Consider the following 21,361-nt stretch of genomic DNA (forward strand, 5'->3'; position numbering starts at 1 on the left):
CTTAATTTGTGAATGGTATTCTTGATCTGTATTTTCCATATTAATAAATAAATAAATATATATATATAGTCTAATAACTTTTTCTTCTCTTTTTGATCCACTTCACCATTCAATAGTTTAGGTTCTTTTTTATCCACTTCACCATTCAATAGTTTACCCACTCTATAAAATTCTTGGTTATATAGTCTAAATCAGTTTAGATAATGTACAGTGCATTCATATATTTCATTCTCCATTATTTGAGATTTACAATGTCAAAGGCCTAGTGTAATGCTTATTGCTTAAATTGGTTCCTCAAAGTTTACATTGAAGCACCATTTGAAGATTCAAATAAAAGGTTTGATTGTAATTCAATAAAGAAGTTTTCCATTGTTTTCAATTGCTTAAATTGGTAAAAATATGAAAAGTCAACTTCCACAGTAGAAGAAGGTTCATTACTCGCTGTTCAAAGTGTAAAATATTTATTGCGCATTAAATATGAGTTCACATCTGCACCCCACAAGGGGTGCCTCACAGTGTCCCATAGCACATCCCTATCATGTATTGAGAACATCTCATCGAGACTGGTACTATCATCGGGAGATATTTCTAATACACAGCGGGGATGTGCTGTGGAACGTTGTGGGGCACAGATGTGAACTCGTTAAATGTATGCTCTCTTCTTGTAATAACAAGGTTGTTCTAGGAAAGAAAAAAGATACCAAGATTGTTTTTGCATCTGTGAAAAAGAGCTGGACTATGCACATAACACCTGCAATTTCTTTTTAGTAATTAATTAAGATATGACTCTGTCTGTTAACCAGTGTTTTTGCTATAATTGAAAGTTTTATTTTTGTTTTCTTTCAATAAAAGTCTTGGACAAATGACTTTTTCACTAGATCATATATAGTAAGTGTTATGTATTTGACTTAACTAGTTTAAACCAAGAATCCTTAAAAGAACTTCCCTTCCATGAATGAATGTATCACCTATTTTTATTCTTTTTCCATCATTAAACAAAAGGAAAAAAATAAAAGGAAAAACGAAAGTTCAGAACCCTCTCATATATATTTTAGGTGTAGTTATTATTTTCTTCCTCCAGTTTGGGGAGTTGCATTTTTAGTTTCCCACTTCATTTCCACTATTTGGATCAAGAAAAATTGCAGTTTCTACCTTTATCATTTAAAATTAATTTATATTAAATTATATTTAATTATATATTTAAGAAAGGCAATCAAAATTCGTTAAAAAGCAATAATATATGATTTTGGGAACTTAGAAAGAAACACACTAATGACAAGAAACAAATGGAAACCTGCAAGTCTTGACCATATAAAACTCTTAAACTAGATAAAGCATTATTAGTTAATATTTTTACAATTAACAACAATATAATATATTAACAAGTAACAACATTAATTATGCCAATCTAATCATAGTCATGATATTATATATATTACCTTAGAGACCATGTGAGTTGATCTTATAGAAATTCTAAGGATGTTAATTAAGATAATAGTGATACTTTTTTTTCTACTAATTAAAATATCAAACTAGAAGGATGGCTTGTTGCCTTATCAAGAAAAGTTAGAACTTTTTTTGGGGGGGAAATTCCTCAAGAATTCCCAATAACTATGTTTGTTGCTATCTAACTTGTTTCCTGTTAAGCTTGTCTATGTTTTTGTACACGCAAGAAAGAGTTGATACGAGTTGAAATCAGTCCCCCCATAAGATAGTTTCTCACAACGTCCCACAGTACATCCCCCCGTATATTAGAAACATCTCATGATGATGCCTCATCATTTTCTGGTACTTTTCTAATACATGGTGGGGATGTGCTGTGGAACGCTATAGGAAACTATCTTATGGGGGGTTGATTTGAACTCAGTTGGTACAGCTAAGGGTTCTAATTAGAAAGGATGAATTAAGGAGTTAGATAACTCCTTAGGAAGGTTAAACGGTATGTTGAACCCCTTGTTTTCTTTTTTCTTTCATTCAAAGTGGCTTAGAAATCGAAGATCCGTGATGCAAAAATCAAGGTAATCAAGTAATTGTAATTACACCATTCATCCCTTATTTTGAGAAGGAAATCAATAAAGTAATTTGGGCTAGTTATAAACTGATAATTTCCCTGTATTATTATGAATGTATAAGGGACAATTCAATAGGAGACTACCTCCATAAATCATCTGAGCATCAAATCCATTGCATCTAGCCACAACTTGATTATGAAATTAAGAAAGGAAATGAAGAGTATAATTGTGGTTCTTACTCATTAAGTAATTAATAAGATCCTAAACTCTAGACCCTAAGACTCGAGAAATAAACATAGTGGTGATTTATTGATTGACTGATGAAATTTTTACTGTCTGTCCCCACCACCGAGTCCCCACTAATCTATGTAATATCAAAAGTAGAAAAACAGAAGCTTTTTAATTTCAGAACATAATTGATTTTTCGTTCTACTAGATGGAAGGAAATGGAAATTAATAGGGCCCATTTGGTTCAAATCAGAATCAGAATCAAAATCTATTAAAATTGGAATCAGAATAATCTCTATTTTTATAGTTTGTTTAGTTCAAACAGTAATCAAAATGGGATTTTATTCTCAAGAAAGGGGAAAGGAATGACCATTACCTCAAATGGAGAAATATTCATTCCACCAGAAATGGGAAAGGGATTTCGATTCCACCTAATACAATAGTTGGAATGGGAATGAAAATGGGACATTTCAATTCCGATTCCAGACCCTTCCCATGAACCAAATAGGCCCTTAGAGCATTGCCACATGACGTACTTAAGTGATGGATGGTGTGTGTGGCTGATCCAAACCAGCTAATTAATACTTGGTAGGAGACCCCTGGATTTACCACATTTTTAATTCATCCACTCCCCAGTAGCCCTAGCTATAACCCACCTTGTATCGGTGGTTTATGTAGCCAATAATAACTGTGGCAAGATCTTTTGCACAGAAAACTATCCTCTGTAACAAAAAAAAAGGGGGGAAATTGTCAAAAACTCACCATGAGTTTTTAGCATTTCTCTTAAACTCACAACATTTCAAAATGTCTAAAACTCACCATGTCACTAACTTGACGTTAAAAAGACTAACGACTGTTAATATATTACCATTTTAACCTTCACAGAAAAATACAAAATATAAACATATATAAAATATATACATATATTTTAATATTTAGATATGAAAAAAAAGGAAAAGTTCAAATAATATTTTCAAATATAAAATACATAAAAACACAGAAATTGAAAAAAATATAAAAAATTATAGAAATTGCACACAAAATAAAAACTTATAGAAACTATAGAAATTGAAAAACAAAACTGTAGAAAAAACACCAAAAAGTATAGAAAAACACAGAAATTGCAAATAAATAACAAAAAATACAGGAAATTTTATAGGTTGTAGATAGAAAATATAAAAAAAAATTATAAAAAACATTAGAAATTATAACAAAACACTAAAATGTAAAAAAATGAAAAATGAAAAATACCCTTTTCCTCTAACTCGCCATTCAAGGGTGATTTGGTCATAAAAATTGTTATTTATGCTGACGTGGACACCTCCGTTAAGAAACATTAATGATGCACTAATGGAATGTGAGTTTTAGAAAATAAAAACTTACTGACATGGTGAGTTTTAGACGTTTTGAAAAGTTGTGGTGAGTTTAAGAGAAATGCTAAAAACTCATGGTGAGTTTTAGACAATTTCCCAATATATATATATATAGGATACATGGGGAGAGGAATATAGGGTGTCCTTTTGGACCAGAAAACAATTTACCATTCATGGGCTTTTACTCTTTTTATTTTTAATTAAAATTATTACTCATTGCATTGCATTTAAGTTTTAACAAATTTTCATTTCAAATTTTTAGTCCAAATTTCGGTTATATTGTGATTTCATTCACTTGAAATGGAAGTATATTGTAATTTCAAGAAATTCCTCAGCAAAATCAAAGCCCATGATTTAGACTATTGGAACGGATGAACTACAGAGTCAAGTTTGGATAGGCGAAGGTAATTAATTTTTGAAATTATTTGACTATATTGTAACGTCACGGTTGGGTTGACTCATTGATTATTAAGGTCATGTTTGAGTTGATAAAAATAAATAAAAAAAAAAGAGAAAACAAAAAGAAACAGAAGAAATTCCCTCAAGTTTCTGCTGCTCTCTTATCTTCTGTCAAACCAAACACACCTTGGGTGGACTAACCAGAAATCAGAATCTACATTGATAGAGAAAATCCCATAAAATTATGTTATGCCTCACGTGTTAAGAACCAAAGATGGAAATAATCTCCTGGAGCAATCCTTCTCACTCATCATATAAATAGGACAGAGCTTAGCTGAGTCATTTACAGAAGTATGAGTTATGAATGTAACGTACTAAGTCGGTACTGTGATATATTTCTGGAATAAATTCACAGAAAAGCTTCTCAGAAGACAGAAAACCTCCAAAAGCTTTCTTCTATGGTAGTTTACTATTATAAGGCCATGCATACCAGGATATCCTTCTATTGATGGAAGATACAGCATTCACTCATCATAAATACCAAACATATCTTTCGTCTCTATAAATTCAAACTGAAGCTTTATATAACAATTGCAGTCTCATCAACAACACACAGTATTAGCTCTTCACCATGTCTGTCATGGAAGCACCAGTTGCAGAAGCCTGTCTCTCAGAGACCTCAAGCGTTTCAGCAGGCTCAGCCGGGTCTTCTCCATGCAAAGACACAGAAGACAGAAACAACAAAGGAAAGCTCCGGGAAACAGCGGAGCCGGCACCAAAGGTGATATCTGAATCTGGGGTTTCGTTTGATCTGAAACTAACACATGAGGAGTTGAGTGAAAGCTCCAAGCAGCAGGAACTCAATCTTCTGAACTGTTTGGCTGGGGGGTCTTCCTCTCAGCCACCGGAGGCCGCACCGGAATCACGCTTGAAGAAATCTGCAGAGAGGAAATCTTTCTACTGTACTTACTGTAAGAGGAAGTTTGATAGCTCACAGGCATTGGGTGGGCATCAGAACGCCCACAAACGAGAGAGATCCATGGCGAAAAGAGAACAGGGGCTAGCTGCAATTGCTCTGGGATACCCATATGGACGATACCACCCATATTCAAGCATATCAGCACTTCACCTCAATGGGTCTCTGAATAGATCGTCTCCTACTGCATCCAGCCATGTGCAGCTGCATCCTATGATTCACAAGGCTTATCATCCATGGTCCTCCTCTACTACTCAGGGATATCGTTACAGCCATGGCGGTGGTGGGGGGTTAAGATCAGCTGCCATGGTGAATGCTCAGTCTGCAGTGTCTAGGCTGAGGATGGATGATTGTTGGGCTGGCAATAATGGGTTCAGAATGCCAGGAGTGGCTACGTTTGATTCTGGTGCTCCCATTAACTTGTTTGGAGATTCCTCGGCTATACCAGCTTTGAACATTGCAGCAAATAGAGCGGTTGATGGTGGTGGTGGTGGTGGCTGTGGTGATTATCATTCCAGAGGTGTTCCTTCGGAAAATCACCCAAGTGAAGCACAAGAGCCTGACTTATCTCTCAAGCTCTGATATGATTAATTCTTGTTGTTATTGTTTTAATTTGTTTTACCTGTGCATGACTGTTTTCATGGTAGCTAGGGTTTCCTTTTCATTATTTTTGAATTGCAATGTTTATATATATATATATATATATACATAGTTTGTCATTAGTCCGTTTTATTTTATTATAAAGCAATCTTTGAAATTTTATTTCTGCATGTGTAAAGCAAAGGAAGTGATGTGAAGGGCCCTAAAAGCAGAAATTAAATAATAAGTCAAAAAAAATCAACCAATTCAACTATCTAATTTACAGATCTTAATTAACAATTCAATTTCTGGGTCATTAAAAATTCAACTATCTGATCTATAAAACTTTAATAGCTATGGTAAGCTTAAGGCTCTATGGTTAAATAAGCATGGAAATTATTAAAATATCAACATGGCCAATACCTAAGTCCGAGAAGAATGATGTATCGTATTAATATTTTAATCCTTAAAGCCTGATAAAGTCTGACCATTCAGACATAAAAGATTCTATATTGCATTGATGCTAGGCTTACATGTCAAATCTTACAAGTAGGAATTTTGTAAGCTTTTCTTTTCTTCCCCATAATAAAGAAGTTTCTTAATAGGGTTTTCTATCTTTGGGCAGGTTGCCAAGGTATTGTTTTACAAGCACCTAATTGGAAAATAGAAATTGAAAAAGCCCATGTAATCCGTTAGGCGTTTAAAAAAGGTGGAATGAAATCTCAAAATCCTTAAACGTTATGATTTGTGTTCATTAATACAAGATTTGATTAGCAAGTGAAGAGAGACACTTCATTTTGAGTTGAGATATTCTGCCAATAAAATATGTTCCAATCCTCTGCCAACTAGATCTAACACCGTACATCTCACCATGAGACTGCTGGATCCGACGTTAAAAGTAGGGCCTGCCATATATGAGATGTGTGGTATAAGATCATGTTGGTAGAGGGTTGAAACGTGTTTTATTTACAGGTGATCCAAACTTAGGTACATATTTGAAATTAAGTTCTGAATTAATAGGTTGGTGTTATTTTTAGTAAGCTTTATATAGATTTATAGTTCAGCCAGTAACAACTTGGCTTTAATTGGTTGTCTTTCTTTTCACACTAAAATCAATTTCAAATGTGGTAACTGAAAAGGGATAAGAAGGCCCAACCATAGCTAATCTAGTTTGGCAGTGAAGGGGGTTGGTTGATATAATAGTGTGCAGTTCATCTAAAAGATGGGGCCCAGATTACTACTCTTGTTTCTAAAGCTCTTATGAGTAATTGGCATCCTAAGCTTAAATGGGTCAGTGAAACGAATTAGTTGAATTAACAAAAATTCAAATCTTGTATTTTGATTCAAATAGCCACCAACCAAACATGAATTATTGCATAGAATTGAGGCCTGTTTGGGTGGGCCGAAGCTTTGGTTTAATTAGATGCTTTTACACTGAGCTGCATTAATAGAGAAGCCATCATAAGAAGCGAAGTCCTTTTTCTGAGACAGCAAATTTGGGCTTTCCATATTTTTCACCAAACATTGCTTATATACTGTCCTAACGAGACCCACCTCACAAAGACAAAAGCTGCCATTAAAAGAAGAGCCCATTTGGGAGGGCTGTGAAGCCTTGATTGAGTTGTTTCATTGAGCTTTATGCTTCTAATAAAATTTACCTTACCTTTTCTCAAAAAAAAAAAACTAAAAAAAGGAACTTCATGGAAAAACAAAATTTTGGTTGGATTCAATGGATTTTTCACCAAACATTGCTTATACTTATAGGCTACTGGGTGGAGCCAACCACACAAGTCACAAATACCAGAAGCCATCCTAAATTGAGAATTAAGGATCTGTTTGGGAAGACAGAAGCCTTGGTTGAACTGCTTTGAAAAAAGCCACATAAAGAAGCTTCGACTAAAAGTTGTTTTCTTTAATTTTTCTTTGCCGAAATAAGACAACAAATTTGTGCTTTCCACATTTTCACGAAACATTAATTGTAGGCACCTTGCAAAGCCAAAGGCCGCTTTGGAAAAGCCTTGGCGAACAAGCACTAAATGTGGCAACCATATTTTAGGTTTGGGCTTTTTCCTGTTGGGGAAGAAGAAGAGAGATGAGAGAAAGTGACAGAGAGAGAGAGAGAGAATTGACTACTGAGAGACCGTTGGCGTTGGTCGGTCTGGGCTTTTCTTGTTGGGAAAGAAGAAGAGAGATGAGAGAGAGTGACTGAGAGAGAGAGAACTGACTACTGAGAGACCGTTGGTGTTGGCCAATCAGAGACCATCGGTCGGTCTGGGCTTTTTCCCATTGGGGAAGAAGAAGAGAGATGAGAAACTATGAACTGAGAACTGAGAGAGATAGGGGAACTGGGAAAGGGTATTAAATTAATTCGAATAGAGGAAGAAAACTAGAAAAGGGATATTCGACTATTCATTTATTCAATTTTAAAAAATATAATATATAAATTATATAATATAATATATTAGTATATATACTGGTCGGTTCGATTAACCGTCGACTTTTTTAAAAAGTTAATCGAAACCGAATCAAAACTATTGACTTTTTAAGAATATCAAACCAAAACCAAATTAATTAATTTGATTAATCGATTTTTTTGTTCAGTTTTCCGATTCTTTTTGCTCACCCCTATTGGATACAACAATAACAAATTAACAATTATAACAACGGTGAAAACAATAGAATTTATTATGAGGGTTTTTGGTATAAGGTGTTGTACAATTAAAAATTTGTTTTTATACTTGATTTATGCATTGGAAAACAAAAAAAAATGTATTAGGCACAAAGTACAATGTTAAATTTTATTTATCATGAATAAAAAATTAAAAATAATTAGGCGCCTAATAAGACAAAATGCACACACAGTGCCCTCTAATAAAAACATCCAAATGGTGTTTCCTTCAAAAATCATTTCACATAATCCAAAAATGAAAAATATTAAACATTTGTACTTGTTCAACCAACTAAACAGGGTTTTGGTTTGTTTAAGTGAAAAACGCCTAAATGACACCTACCTATAATAGCACAACAACTCTATAATGCCTGTCCATGATACCAAACACTACCTATGAATATTCTCAGAACTAGAGTAAAAATTCTAACACTGTCACTTGACAAAATAATGCTAAGAGGACAGGAATTTCACCTTTGGTGTAAGCTTGGTAATGGTAGGTACTTGTTCCACAAAATGACCGTATTGGCCAAGCAATCTGCCATTCTGTTGGCTTCTCTAAGTGTTTGTCATAAACACTTGCGCTATAGTCTTCATCGACCAAATATCTATCAGCCATCTATACTAGCGTCTGTTTGGCATCGTTGCCGTTGTTCTAGAAAATGGTGATACATCAGCGTTATGTCGAAAAAAACTGTGCTTCAGGAAATGCCTATTTGTTTGGAACCATTTTTCCATAGAAAGTGGTGCTCTAAATCACACCTTGGAAATTGAGAAGGCATGGTTTGGAGCAATGTTGAATTCGGCGTTTCCTGGAGCTGCAGCTTGTTACTGCCAATAGGGACATGAGGTGGTAGTGACAAGGATATGATGTGGCACTAGATAATAGGTACCAGTGCTGAAAATGTTTCCTGGAGCATTGGTACCAAATAGAAAATATTGTTGTTGCTCTAGGAAACATCCTACCTAGCAGCAACCTTTCTAAACAAAAAAAAAGGCATTGTTTACTCAGAAAATGGTGCTTCCAATCCATACATCAGCAGCAATGGTGTTGTATCTACAGCATCGATGCCAAACATATACTATATATACAAAGCAAGGTTGTCTATGTCACGTGGCCTCTCCTTTCTCCCAACCTCCCTTCTTGCGTTCTCCTTAATTCTCTCCCTTCTCATTCCCACCACTCCCAATTTGCCAAGTCATCACCCTTTTGTCTTCCCATTCCAATTACCTAAAAGTACTCCTAAAATCTCTCTACCCTTCTCCGTCCATCCAGAACCTGGATTAGTTGAAGACAAGATTGTGTGCACCGGGCTAAGCTACCTATCACAAGTGAACACGCCGGTGTTCTTATAAAATTAATTTTACTATGAGAAATTCATTAATCTTAAAACTATTTTTTATTAATTTAAATTTTATTTAAAATAATTACATTAATAAAGTTTTATAGTAGGCCCATAGCTTAACTTGGCACATGATCACCCCTAATTAAGAATGTCATAGGCTCTTTCCACTTCATTTTCTCTCAAAAAGTCCATACGTAATAAAATGCAGAATAGCCAATAACCCATAAACCAATTTCCAACTTAAATTAATAATTCTTGAGTTTTTAAAATGTATCACAAAAATACAATTGAAAGACTACGACATGGGTTAGGTTGGCAATAAGTTGAGCCCTATAGGCTTGGGTAGATTGACACAACTTTGACTCAACCCTAACCTGAGCCTTCCATTCTTTCACTCAAACCTAACCCAACCCAACTCAATACTATGCATATTCTGAACCCGGATTCAATTCAATACCAACCCAATCCATCTCATAGTCTTTCAATAGTATTTTTGTGATACTCTTTGAAAACTCAAGAACCATTATTAATTTGGGTTGAAAATTGGTTTATGTGTTTCAAGGTTTCGTTTCTCCAGAGTAAAAGAAAAGGCCAAAAGAAAATAGTGAAAAAATCACATACTTTAAGGTTAGGGGTTAGAAGTTAGACCAAATTACAAGAATACCCTCTATATGTGTATGTATAATGACTCGATGGCTAGTGTTAGCCAAACTTGAATACGTGGGATTAAAACCCTTTACTTAGTCACCAATAATGATAACCCGACCTGAACTGAAAACACCAGTATTGGGTTTAATTAGTAACAACAAGTTACTGTAATGTGACTGTTACCACTAACATTGAGAAATTTTCCATCGCAATATAAACAGTGTTGTCTATTATGATAAGAGGTTGAATTAAACTCTTAATGAAGTTCTGAAATGTGTAAGTAACGAAACACATAGTGGAATTTCACTTACATGAACATAGAAGTGGTGCCGCTTCTCATGAGATCTTGGGTTTGCTCTCGGATTGTTCATGAAACCAGGAAAGAAGCACATGGCCATAACAGTGCTGAGCAAAAATTTGAAACTCTTGCAGAGATTGAACATTTTTATGTATATGGGTATCTCCGGTCTATCTTGAAAGTAATTGGTTTAAGATCTTGCCATCAATAATTTTGGCAAGGCCCTGAGATATCTGTACTAATAGAAGTTTTAAGTTATAAAACACATTTTGTATGCATAACTATGTCATACTAGTTTGAATTGAGAGAGACCTATGTAATTGATCAATCAAAGTGAGGGATTGTTGGATTTTAATCTCATTAGAGATTAAATCCAATGGGGTTTGATTGATCAGTTACATGAAAAACACACTTGCACACAAGTCTTGGAAAATAGTTTTTCTCTTACTGAAACCAACTTTCAACTTGTTCCACATTGGAAAATTACAAAACTTGTTTTGACTTTTTAAATAGGAGCTTACTTACACTCCTTAGAAATAAAGAGGAGAGTATGGAGGCTTGCTACCATGCAACACACATGCACGCATGTGTGCAGCGCAATGAGGCGCTTTAGAGGCTTTGCTTACACTTTGCTCGTGAATGACGGGTTTGACTTTTGGTGCGAGGCTAACCGTTGACGTTTCAACGGTCATGATTCGATCAGGTGTAATCAAGAGGCACTATTCAAAATTAACAATCATTAACTGTTAACTACCTTTTTAACAATCACAATATTTGAAATTGTGACCATTTAATGAGCATTTTCTAAACTAGCACCTTCCTATGCTCCATGCCTCTTCAAAAATTATTTAAGGAGCATGAATCAAGCAAATGCACACACAAGCTTTTCGAAAATCACTCGTCTCTCTGTTCAATAGGGGTGAGCAAAAAAAATCGAAAAACCGAACCAACCGAAATCGAACCAAAAAATCAATTAACCAAACCGGTCGATTTGGTTTGGTTTGGTGTTTTTAAAAAATCGAAGGTATCAGTTCGGTTTTGGTGAACCAATATAGAAAACTGGCGATTAACCGAACCGACCAGTATATATATATTATATTTTTATATATTATAAATTAATAAATTTGCATTATATATATAAATATATATTCATAATATATTATATATTATTTACTATTTAAAATATAATATTTTATATATATTTATAATTTTTTATTATATATTTATATACTTTTTATAATATATATTGTAAAAATTAAAAAACCAAAAAACTGACAAAATGAACTAATGGTTAACCGAACCGGTCAACCGATTAACCGATTGGTTTTAGTTCAGTTCCGGTTACCAGTATACCAAAAACTGATAGTACTAGTTCGGTTCTGAAAAATGCCCCACACCGAACCGTGAGCACCCCTACTATTCAATTTGCTACTATTTCACAGAAGATTTTTTCGAAGAATCTTCAACTTTGTTGGTTGTAGACTCTCGCCAAGGTTCAGTTGTACCCTAGAAACGGATTTGCCTGTAACCCAAAAGCAAAGTCAGTGGAACTGAGTGGGGGCAAATAACGTTATAAAGACAATGTTTTCATATGTGCCTCAGAGCTTCTCCTCCAAGTTTCAGTAAGCCCAACTTTCCAATAGACTTCACCCCCTTTGAGCAAGAAACAACAATTGATGCTTCTAGAAATAGCCTCTCATACATGCATTTTTAAATTATATCCATCTCAACCATAAATATCCACAAATAACAAGTGTATATCAATTTATATTGATCAACCCAAAAACGTTTTCAGGTGATAGAGATAGCAATGATACCAAACACAACCCTAGCAACCAAGCAATCGATGAATATGTGGTCCACATATTGATGATGATCAAGACAAGCAGACTAGAAGAGCACATAATATAGGGTCCATGTCTCATCCTCTACCATTAAGACGCTTTCTCATGGGTGGTCCATCACTAGCCAAATGGCATATTTAATGGAATACAGATGTATGATACTGTCATTCTGGTTCGATTCTGGAATATGGATATTTGATACTAGGGCTGTGATTGGATGCAGTGTAAATCTTTACTGGGTGCAAAATCTATACCTAGTTCAGTTTTGCCATGGTTTTGTATTGTATATATTTGTATTTGTACTCCTTACAAAATGAGTCTTATGAATTTAAGGTTTGCATCTCTAAGTTATATAAAATTTGTACTTCTTCTCATTTGCACTCATTAGCACCACAAAATTTTCACTACATTTCTCTTATCTGAATTCTTTCTCATATGAAAAGCGGGAACCTCATCATCTTGCATTCTACCTTTTTTTTTATCTTTTGAAGGGCTAACACAAAATGGGGGTAGCCCATCCCCAACCCAAGTGCAGGCAGGATTCGATCTCAAATCTCAGCTACGACCAGTAGGAGACCTTACCAACCAGCTGATTGGCACATTCCCATCATCTTACGTTCTACCTTACTCCTATAAAAATAACCCTCCTCTTACCTCCATTTCCTTTTATTTAAAGTGGAAATCATTTCATTTTACTTCTCACAAACAAATTAGAGACAGCCAAAAATATGAAACAAAAGTAAACCAAAACATAATTATACTCGACCCTTTCTGCACTTTCATACATTTACAAATTTGCACTGCAACCAAACAACGCCCAAGTGTAAAATATCCAGAATTAGAGCTTCGACACGATTTTGTCTCTCAAATAAACGCCCTTGCTACAGTGATGAACCCATATTTAAAGATGGCACTATAATTTTTAATATTCAAAAGAAAAAAATAGGTAAAACCATTCTTGCTCCATAAACTGATGGTTGAATAGACCTAATCAAAATCTTTTGTGTAGAAGAATTCCAAAATGTGTAAAGATCCAATCATCATTTATTATATTTAACTGTTCTCTGATCATTTATTTTCTTATTATTTTCCCCGATGATTTAAGGGGGAATGCACAAAGTAAACGTATTGAAGAACAGAAACAGTTTTACCAGAAATAATTTGCAAAACCTTTATTGGAATTGTATTTGATGAATACCGTTTTGATTATCATTGGCACTCAAATACAAGTACAACTCATAAAAAAAAAAAAGTAATATTCATCATATTGACAAGCTAAATTCTGGATATTTTAATTAATGTAAAGCATAAAATTGGAGAGAAAACAATTTCCACACAAGTTTAATTAATGTCAAATTAGTCATATCAAGAAATTAATATTAAATTAAATAAATAATTTCCATGTTAAATCTATTATGTCAAATCAATCATATATAAGTTTCATACAATGCTGTATGTGTGATGCAGAATTTTAATACAGTCAAGAAACAATGTCTTGGTATAACTCAGTACTTTCAAAATTGACCAGATCAGAAAAACTACGAACCAGTCACCTGATCCATTCTGTTTTACCCCCAAAAATTATTGATTTGGTCAACAAATCGCTGACTCGGGCAGTCGAACTGTCAACCCAGACAACGGCTTTTGACCATTTTTGTTTTTTTTTTTATTTTTTTTTTGTCAGAACAGGCCATCCATTCGGACCGGACAGTCAGACTGTTCGACCCGGGAACTGGACCCAGAACGGTTTCCTGTACAATCTGATTTTAAAAACCTTAGGTAGAAATGCATATACATGTTGCCATAGATGAATGAAAAAAACAGAAACACTAATGAAAAAAAGTGCATTGCTCTTCTTAGCTCCAATGAATTGTCCGCAGATTTCTATCAAAATAATGTGTTTTTTGAAGAAAAGAACTCTCCCAAAAGTAAACCCACTCATGGGCCGGGTAGCCAGACAAGCTGGCCCGGCCTGGCCTTTTCTTTGTTGGACTTGGACATTATTACAGCCATGCAGGCTCGGGCTTGGGCCCAAAACACTAGGCCTGACATTTTTCAAGCTAGACTCAGGATTTCTCAAAAAAGCCTGGCCTAAGCCCAAGCCCAAGCCCAATAATATTTTAAATAATAAAAACGTATAATATATTCTTTTCTTTGTTACTCTTCTCTTTTCTCAAGTCATACCGAGGTATTTCAACGTTTTTGGGTTCTAAGGTCATTTAATATAAATAAATCAGTTTTTTTTTTCTATTGAGTAAAAAACAAAACCAAAAAAGATCTTTTTGCCCAATTTACAAGCCATGCCCGGGTACAATATCTGGGCCCAATGGTCAGGCCAGGCTTAGACCTGAATGAACAGGTCTATCCACAAGCATCTAGGTTGAAAATGAAAAGCTTGAAATTGAGATGAGAAATCTGCTCAAAGAGATGGCACAGTTATTTGAGCTCTCAGTGGACCAATAGGGATAGCCTCTTCAACAAACGCTGAAATTATGGCAGCACTAATTAGAATCAGGATTGCGAGAGATCTGGGTTTTCAGAACATCACCATAAAAGGAAATTCAGCAAATACAATCAGGTGGCTTGCTGACTCTGGCAGTGGGTTGTGGGCCATGGGCTTTAACTCATTTTTTGACTGAAGCAAGGGATATCCTTCTCAACCTAAATGCGAAGCTAGGTTGGATCCCTAGCTCTGCGGATGGTCTAGCAAAAGCTGGTGCTCACAGGAATGTCTTGTTTAATGATAATTCTCTTTCTACTTAACTCTTGAATTGTATTTTCTGTGTACATCGTCTTATGTACCCTCTATTTCTTTAATAAAGTTACCATCTTTTTCAAAAAAATATGCTCAAAGAGTGCCATATCATTCCACGGTCAAGAAGTTTGTTATTCAGTATCAGCTCATATAAACCTGTAGAGGGTTCCATATCCCCCCAACAAGGATTGATAAATGATAAACCAGCACTGGTTCACATCCCCCAACACGGATTGGATAAATGATACTGATTAGCACAGGAGGAATGAAGGGCGAGCACCTACGTCAGTCTAACCATGCACATGCCCATCTTAAATAAATTGATATGATATACCTACATATTGTCTCAATATTGTAAACCTCGCAATAAACAAACAAAACAAATCATGGTTTTCAAACCCGGACTGGACCGAACGGTCGGACTGAAAAAACCAGGAACCAATTTCATTTTCCCCAAAATCGAATTTTTCCCAAAAACCGTTGATTTTGGTCAGCAAACCACTGACCAGGGTGGTTAACCGTTTGAACAGTTTTGACCATTTTTTATTTTTTATTTCTTTTAATTTTTTTTATTTTTTTTGTCAAAACGAACCAACCCCATTCGACCCGGGAACCAGACCCCTGACAGGTTCGTTCTCCGGGTCGGTTTTAAAAACAGAGAAACAAATAATTTCCTTAGAAGTTGATATTCAATAGGTACCTCCTAACTTTTTAAAATGAAAACCAACCCCAGAAAATCGAAAAACATACCAAGTGATCGAAAATATAAATAGATGTGCAGCCTCTGTTTGGAAAACGACTAGGTGAAAAATTGGACCAAGGGTCAAAGTACCGATATCTGAATACACAAATTCTGTATATCGGTCAATATGCACCGGTGGTTGGGAATTTGGGATATTTTGAACCTTGATGGGAATATCATTCTCAATAATTAGTAGTCATTCATTTTACATGCAACCAAACAGCGCTCAAATATAAAGGCAAACAAACAAGGAACTGTCTAGTAGCACCAGAGAGCATCAACCATGACTCCCACATTACAACTGAAAGATATGATACTGGCAAACTATACAGCTGAACACAAGCTCAATGGGAGGATACAAACATATAACAAACATACAAACTATAAAGTGACACTCGGTCCAGTCGGGGATGGATGCCTTGCATGACCAACACAAAGAAGATGGATGCCTTGCATGCATAACTGCCGACCTCCAATTCAGTCATATAAGCATTATAATCACATCTAATACAGCTTAGGATTTCGCGTTGAACTGTACTCCCTTCAGCTGAAAGCTCAGATAACAAATGTAGCCAACCACTGAGGGGCTTGTTCAGAGCATGGCATCAACGGCTGCAACCATGAATCTGGCATAGATGATCTATTCCAGAAATGCAGTTCTGCCTTTGTACACTCCATTGAAACAATATTAATTGGTAACATCATAGTAGTAGTACAAGATGGTCAAGTTGCATTAACACAGCTCTCCCAAGTACCATATCTTGAGCTGAAGCTCCTCCCTCCACTCTTCTGAGCATACTCCAAGACTACTGCACGAGCGCAAACATCCCAAGTCTTTGCCATATCTCCAAGAGACATGGGATGTGAAAGGCTGCGAAGTGAGATGCGAAACCTTGACTTTGCTTTTAGTGAAAGATCATCATTTTCCTTACTGTTATAGAAGCATGTAAACACAAAATTTCATGTCATAACAGTAAATTCCTTGAAGATTGCTGGTGAACAGATGAAGGAAAGGATATGATTTATTAGCAAATAGCAATTGATAAAGTGATCCAACAGAAGGACATGCATCCAATTTTGGAGCTCTTGAATCTACATAAAAAATAAGTATGAGGTGTTTCATTGGCTTACCTCAATTCAACTGGTAACCTGTCCAAGAGTATAGGGGAACAATTTGGATAATTTGTTGGAACAAGCAACCGTAATGGCAAAATTGGAGACTGCAAAAGGGGCAAACAGAAGTGAAAACAAGCAGATAAGAGTAAAACTAAAAAAGGGTCAGACAAGGATTAGAAGTTACAAATCTTACCATTTGTGCTGAAGCATATTGTGATTTCACGTTTGGACTGAGCGCCACAGCACTGAAGGAGCACTTAACAACAGTTCCTTCACCACTTTCAACAGCTACTCCTGCAGTTGGTTCAACATCCTCATCACTAACATCCACTACAGTATCAATTAACTGCTGGTTTATCTCATCAATTTCCTTCAAAAGAGCATGGCTGGCCTGCAACAACAGGAGACCCATTATTTTCCAATAATAGATTTAAGATAAAAAGTAATTAATAAGAACAAGAGAAAAAGGGGAAAAAAATCTAGAAACTATCCTGAGGTAGGAGAAATCACCCTATAATCCTTGGGGGTGTATAGCATAGCTGCGTTTTTTGGCATTGCACTTCACCATAATCACCAACAATACCCAGTGTTTATGAAATGTCTGTTGGAGACCTATTTCATAGATAATGCTGATGTTGCATTTTAAGTGCTTTATTTTTATTATAAAATACATTTCTGCAATTAAGGATGTGACAACTCAAATTTTCTGCTCTTTCACTTTTCAATATACCAGATCAGAGGGAGTGTGGCTGCAATATCCTCCAGATTCATGAAATGTCAGGAAAAAAAACTTGGATATAAAAAAGGGAGTTTTGTTATCTGCCCTAGCCAAGGATTTAAGTATTGACAAGATACGCCCGATACGGGGTGTATCGTATCGGTATTGGCCTATGGCAGTACGAGATACACTACGAACAGAAGTGTATCCCGTGAGCCATCTGTATCGTAGCGATACAGATGCATATTGGCCTGTATTGCACTGTACCAGCCGATACGCAACGATACAAGCCGCTACTCATCGATACACAGTGCCTGTATCACACTGTATCGGCTGATACACACCAATACAAACCGCTATGCATCGATACACAGTGTTTCTCTATAAAAAACTGTAGGCATGATGGTTCGAACTAGATCACTAGAGCATGCCCAAACCTTGCACCTTAAATGTGATTCTAAGCCACTAAATCACTTTTGTTCTTGTGATAATAAATAAAATAAAATTTATTAACTTTTGTCTCTACATGCTATTTAAACAAAAAGCACATGTTTATGTTTAACAATTCTAACTAAAATTTCAAAAGAATAATATTCAAAAACAGTACTTTATGAACTACTACAATAAAGTATCTATCAAATCCATGTTTATATAAAAAGATGATTTTTAATATCAAGAAAATTATACAAATAAAATATTAAGAATAGAATAATAAAATTTATAAATTTGCAAATGACATGTGATGAGGGCGGATTTGGCCCTCCAGTGAAAATATGACACCTAGCACCTCATGCCAACTAAGTGCAGCTTCTTGACAACTAGGTAGCTCGCCACTTAGGGGCAGCTCGGCACTTACAGGTAGCCTGGCGTCTTACGAAGAGCTCGTCACTTAGGGGCAGCTCGGTACCTACAGGCAGCTCGGCATAGGTAGCTCACCACTTAGGGGCAGCTCGACATAGGTAGCTCACCACTTAGGGGCAGCTCGGCATAGGTAGCTCGCCACTTAGGGGCAGCTCAGCATAGGCAGCTCGCCACTTACAGGCAACTGGCCACTCCACAGGCAGCCTGGCGTCTTACGAAGAGCTCGGCACTTACAGGAAGCTTAGCATAGGTAGCTCGCCACTTAGGGGCAGCTCGGCGTATCGCAGGAAGATCTCCTGCCTGACAACCGTACCTGACAAATCCGGAGACCTGCGCCCACGTCTCTCGCCAGGCGGCACCATGCCTACCAGCCCTGAGAGTTGTCCCTTGCCTGGCAAAGCTGTACCCTGCAACAACTGCCTACACCCGCCACCTCAGCTCTGGCAGTAACGGCTGCGGCAGAGAGACAGAGGCGGTTATGCCTGACTTGACAGAGGCGGTTACGCCTGATTTGACTGGACACCGCTATATAAGGACTCAAGACTCCGACCCCCAAAGACAAAGGGGGAATGGAAAAATGGAGGTAATCCCTGCTCTCTAGCTCTCTCATTTCTCTCCAAGCTCCCTACAATCAGAATGCTAACTTAGGCATCAGAGAGTCCCCACCGGGAAAATACCCCCGAGTCCTCTGATTCAGTTCTCGCAGGTTCCTCAGCCCCCGCCGCCTACAAAGAGGAGGAAAAGATGGAGTTCTCGCAAGTCCCTCAGCTCCCGCCGCCTACAAAGAGGAGGAAAAGATGGAGTTCTCGCAAGTCCCTCAGCTCCCGCCGCCTACAAAGGAGAGATCACCTCATGCAGAGGGCAGCCGGGTTGCGCTACACCAGGGAGCTCCACCATCCCCTGAGTTACAGGCCGCCTAGGAGCAGGGAGCTCGTCACCAGGCAGCTCACCACCAGGGAGCTCGTCACCAGGCAGCTCACCACCAGGGAGCTCGTCACCAGGCAGCTCACCACCAGGGAGCTCGTCACCAGGCAGCTCACCACCAGGGAGCTCGTCACCAGGTAGCTCACCACCAGGGAGCTCGTCACCAAGTAGCTCACCACTAAGGAGCTCCACCATCCTCTCTTGGGAGCAGGCCAAATGACAAGGCACTTAACCAAAGAAATTGATACATCACAAAAATTGGTACGTGACTAGAACCAGTTACATCAATATGCATATTAAAATTTTATATATTTTTACAAATCATTAATTAATATTTTAATTTACATTAATAACAACATATTTATTATTTATAGAAAAGAAAAATATCATTTATAAAATATTTAAGAATATAACATTAAATTGAATTTAACAAATCTATTAATCTAAATTTATTTCAAAAAATTATTTTTCATATTAGAAAAATTATATAAATAAAATATTAATAAAGGAATAATTATATTAGTAATTAAAAATTATGAATTTTTATATGATATGTATATTATAAATTTTAACAAATTTAATATACTTTAAATTAACATTAGATTTTTATAAATTATTAATTTGTATTTTAATTTGTACTTGAGAATTTAATATTTAGTTGACTTTTTGTTAATGTTAAAAAATTAAAAAAGTACAATAAAAATAATTTATGTAATAATTAAAATATAATAGGTGCATATGTTTAGTGCCTTGGACTCTTGATTGATGCATTATTAATAAAATTATATAATATATATGCATCCTGATATATTAATTATAATGTATTTCTTCATATATATCACTAAAATATACATTTCCTATGTATTTATATTCTATTTGTGATTATTTTGATCTTAAATTTAATGATATTATTATATTTACAAAATTTGTATGTATTTTCCTAGTGTATCCATGCATTTTCATATTTTTCGTTCATATCCATGCATTTCCAAAGCATATCCGTATTCGTATCCAAGTTGTCCAATATGATACTCGATATCGATACTTTAATCCTTCGTCCTAACATACCAATTTATGAATAGTTGGGATCCCCTCCCAACAAAAATTGTCCCAACATGATCTGTGTCTGCATATCACCATAAGACTGGGACTCACCATTTATGGAATGTGTGGACACAAATCAAGTTGGAATGTATTGGAACATTTTTTGTTGGGATGAGATCTGGACTCGTATGTACAAATAATTGAAGGAGAAAATAATTTACAAAAAGCATAGTATTGACAAAATACTTGGATACAAAAACAAAGTGTCTCTCAAAGAGACGATGCAAAATCTGCATTATATAAGACTCACATTTTGAAACTCTTCATGGACAAGCATCCAATCCAAAAAGATTGAACTAATATCAGCATAAAGATGCCTCTTATTCCAGGCTTCCCTTCAAAACTGTGTCAAGTCCTTTCTATTCACATCCCCCAGCAATCTAGAAATAGGACGGTAACTTCAATATATTTTGGTTTTCCTGCTACCACCAAAAGATGGCGACATGGCAAAGATCTTTTGTAGCAGTGAGGAATGATGCCATGATTTCCTAAATAGAGCAAGAAAGAGAGTCCAAATGAAGCATGCCATGCTGCAAGTAATAAACAAATGACAAACATCCCCTAATGAAGGCCTATGCCTAAGAAACTAACAAGTCTGAAACACCAACTCTTCAAGTGATTGAGAATCTATGCTCTCAAATGGAATAAATAAGCCATGCAATACATCAATCATTCATAGGGTGCAACTTGGGCAGGCCCAACCCTAACCCACAATTTTACACTGGCTGAGTTTGGGCCCAAAAAGTCCAAGCATTTTTATTTTTTGAGAT

The 21,361-nt window shown here is 36.0% G+C and overlaps 2 protein-coding genes across 3 annotated transcripts in view; one reads left to right on the forward strand and one right to left on the reverse strand.

Moving 5' to 3' along the window:
• Nucleotides 1-4,643: 4,643 nt before the first annotated feature.
• On the forward strand, nucleotides 4,644-5,570 carry LOC104588288 (uncharacterized). The gene has a single exon (XM_010246156.1). It carries the CDS (start codon nucleotides 4,644-4,646, stop codon nucleotides 5,568-5,570), a length of 927 nt encoding a protein of 308 aa, XP_010244458.1.
• Nucleotides 5,571-16,007: 10,437 nt separating this feature from the next.
• LOC104588278 (mediator of RNA polymerase II transcription subunit 15a-like) overlaps nucleotides 16,008-21,361 on the reverse strand; it is a 37,176-nt gene continuing 31,822 nt past the window's right edge. The window contains exons 10-12 of one of the 2 annotated variants that reach the window (XM_010246136.3): nucleotides 17,178-17,375; nucleotides 17,000-17,088; nucleotides 16,008-16,799 (exon numbers count right to left, since the gene is read on the reverse strand). In XM_010246136.3, the coding sequence (XP_010244438.1) occupies nucleotides 16,592-16,799; nucleotides 17,000-17,088; nucleotides 17,178-17,375 (495 nt within the window). In that variant the 3' untranslated portion in view covers nucleotides 16,008-16,591. Of the gene's footprint in view, nucleotides 16,861-16,999; nucleotides 17,089-17,177; nucleotides 17,376-21,361 lie in introns of both variants that reach the window. The other variant, XM_088892070.1, reaches the window with a different exon arrangement.

The sequence above is a fragment of the Nelumbo nucifera genome, chromosome 7 (assembly GCF_055504915.1).
Source record: "Nelumbo nucifera cultivar China Antique chromosome 7, China Antique-T2T, whole genome shotgun sequence".
In the NCBI taxonomy this organism is placed as follows: Eukaryota; Viridiplantae; Streptophyta; class Magnoliopsida; order Proteales; family Nelumbonaceae; genus Nelumbo; species Nelumbo nucifera.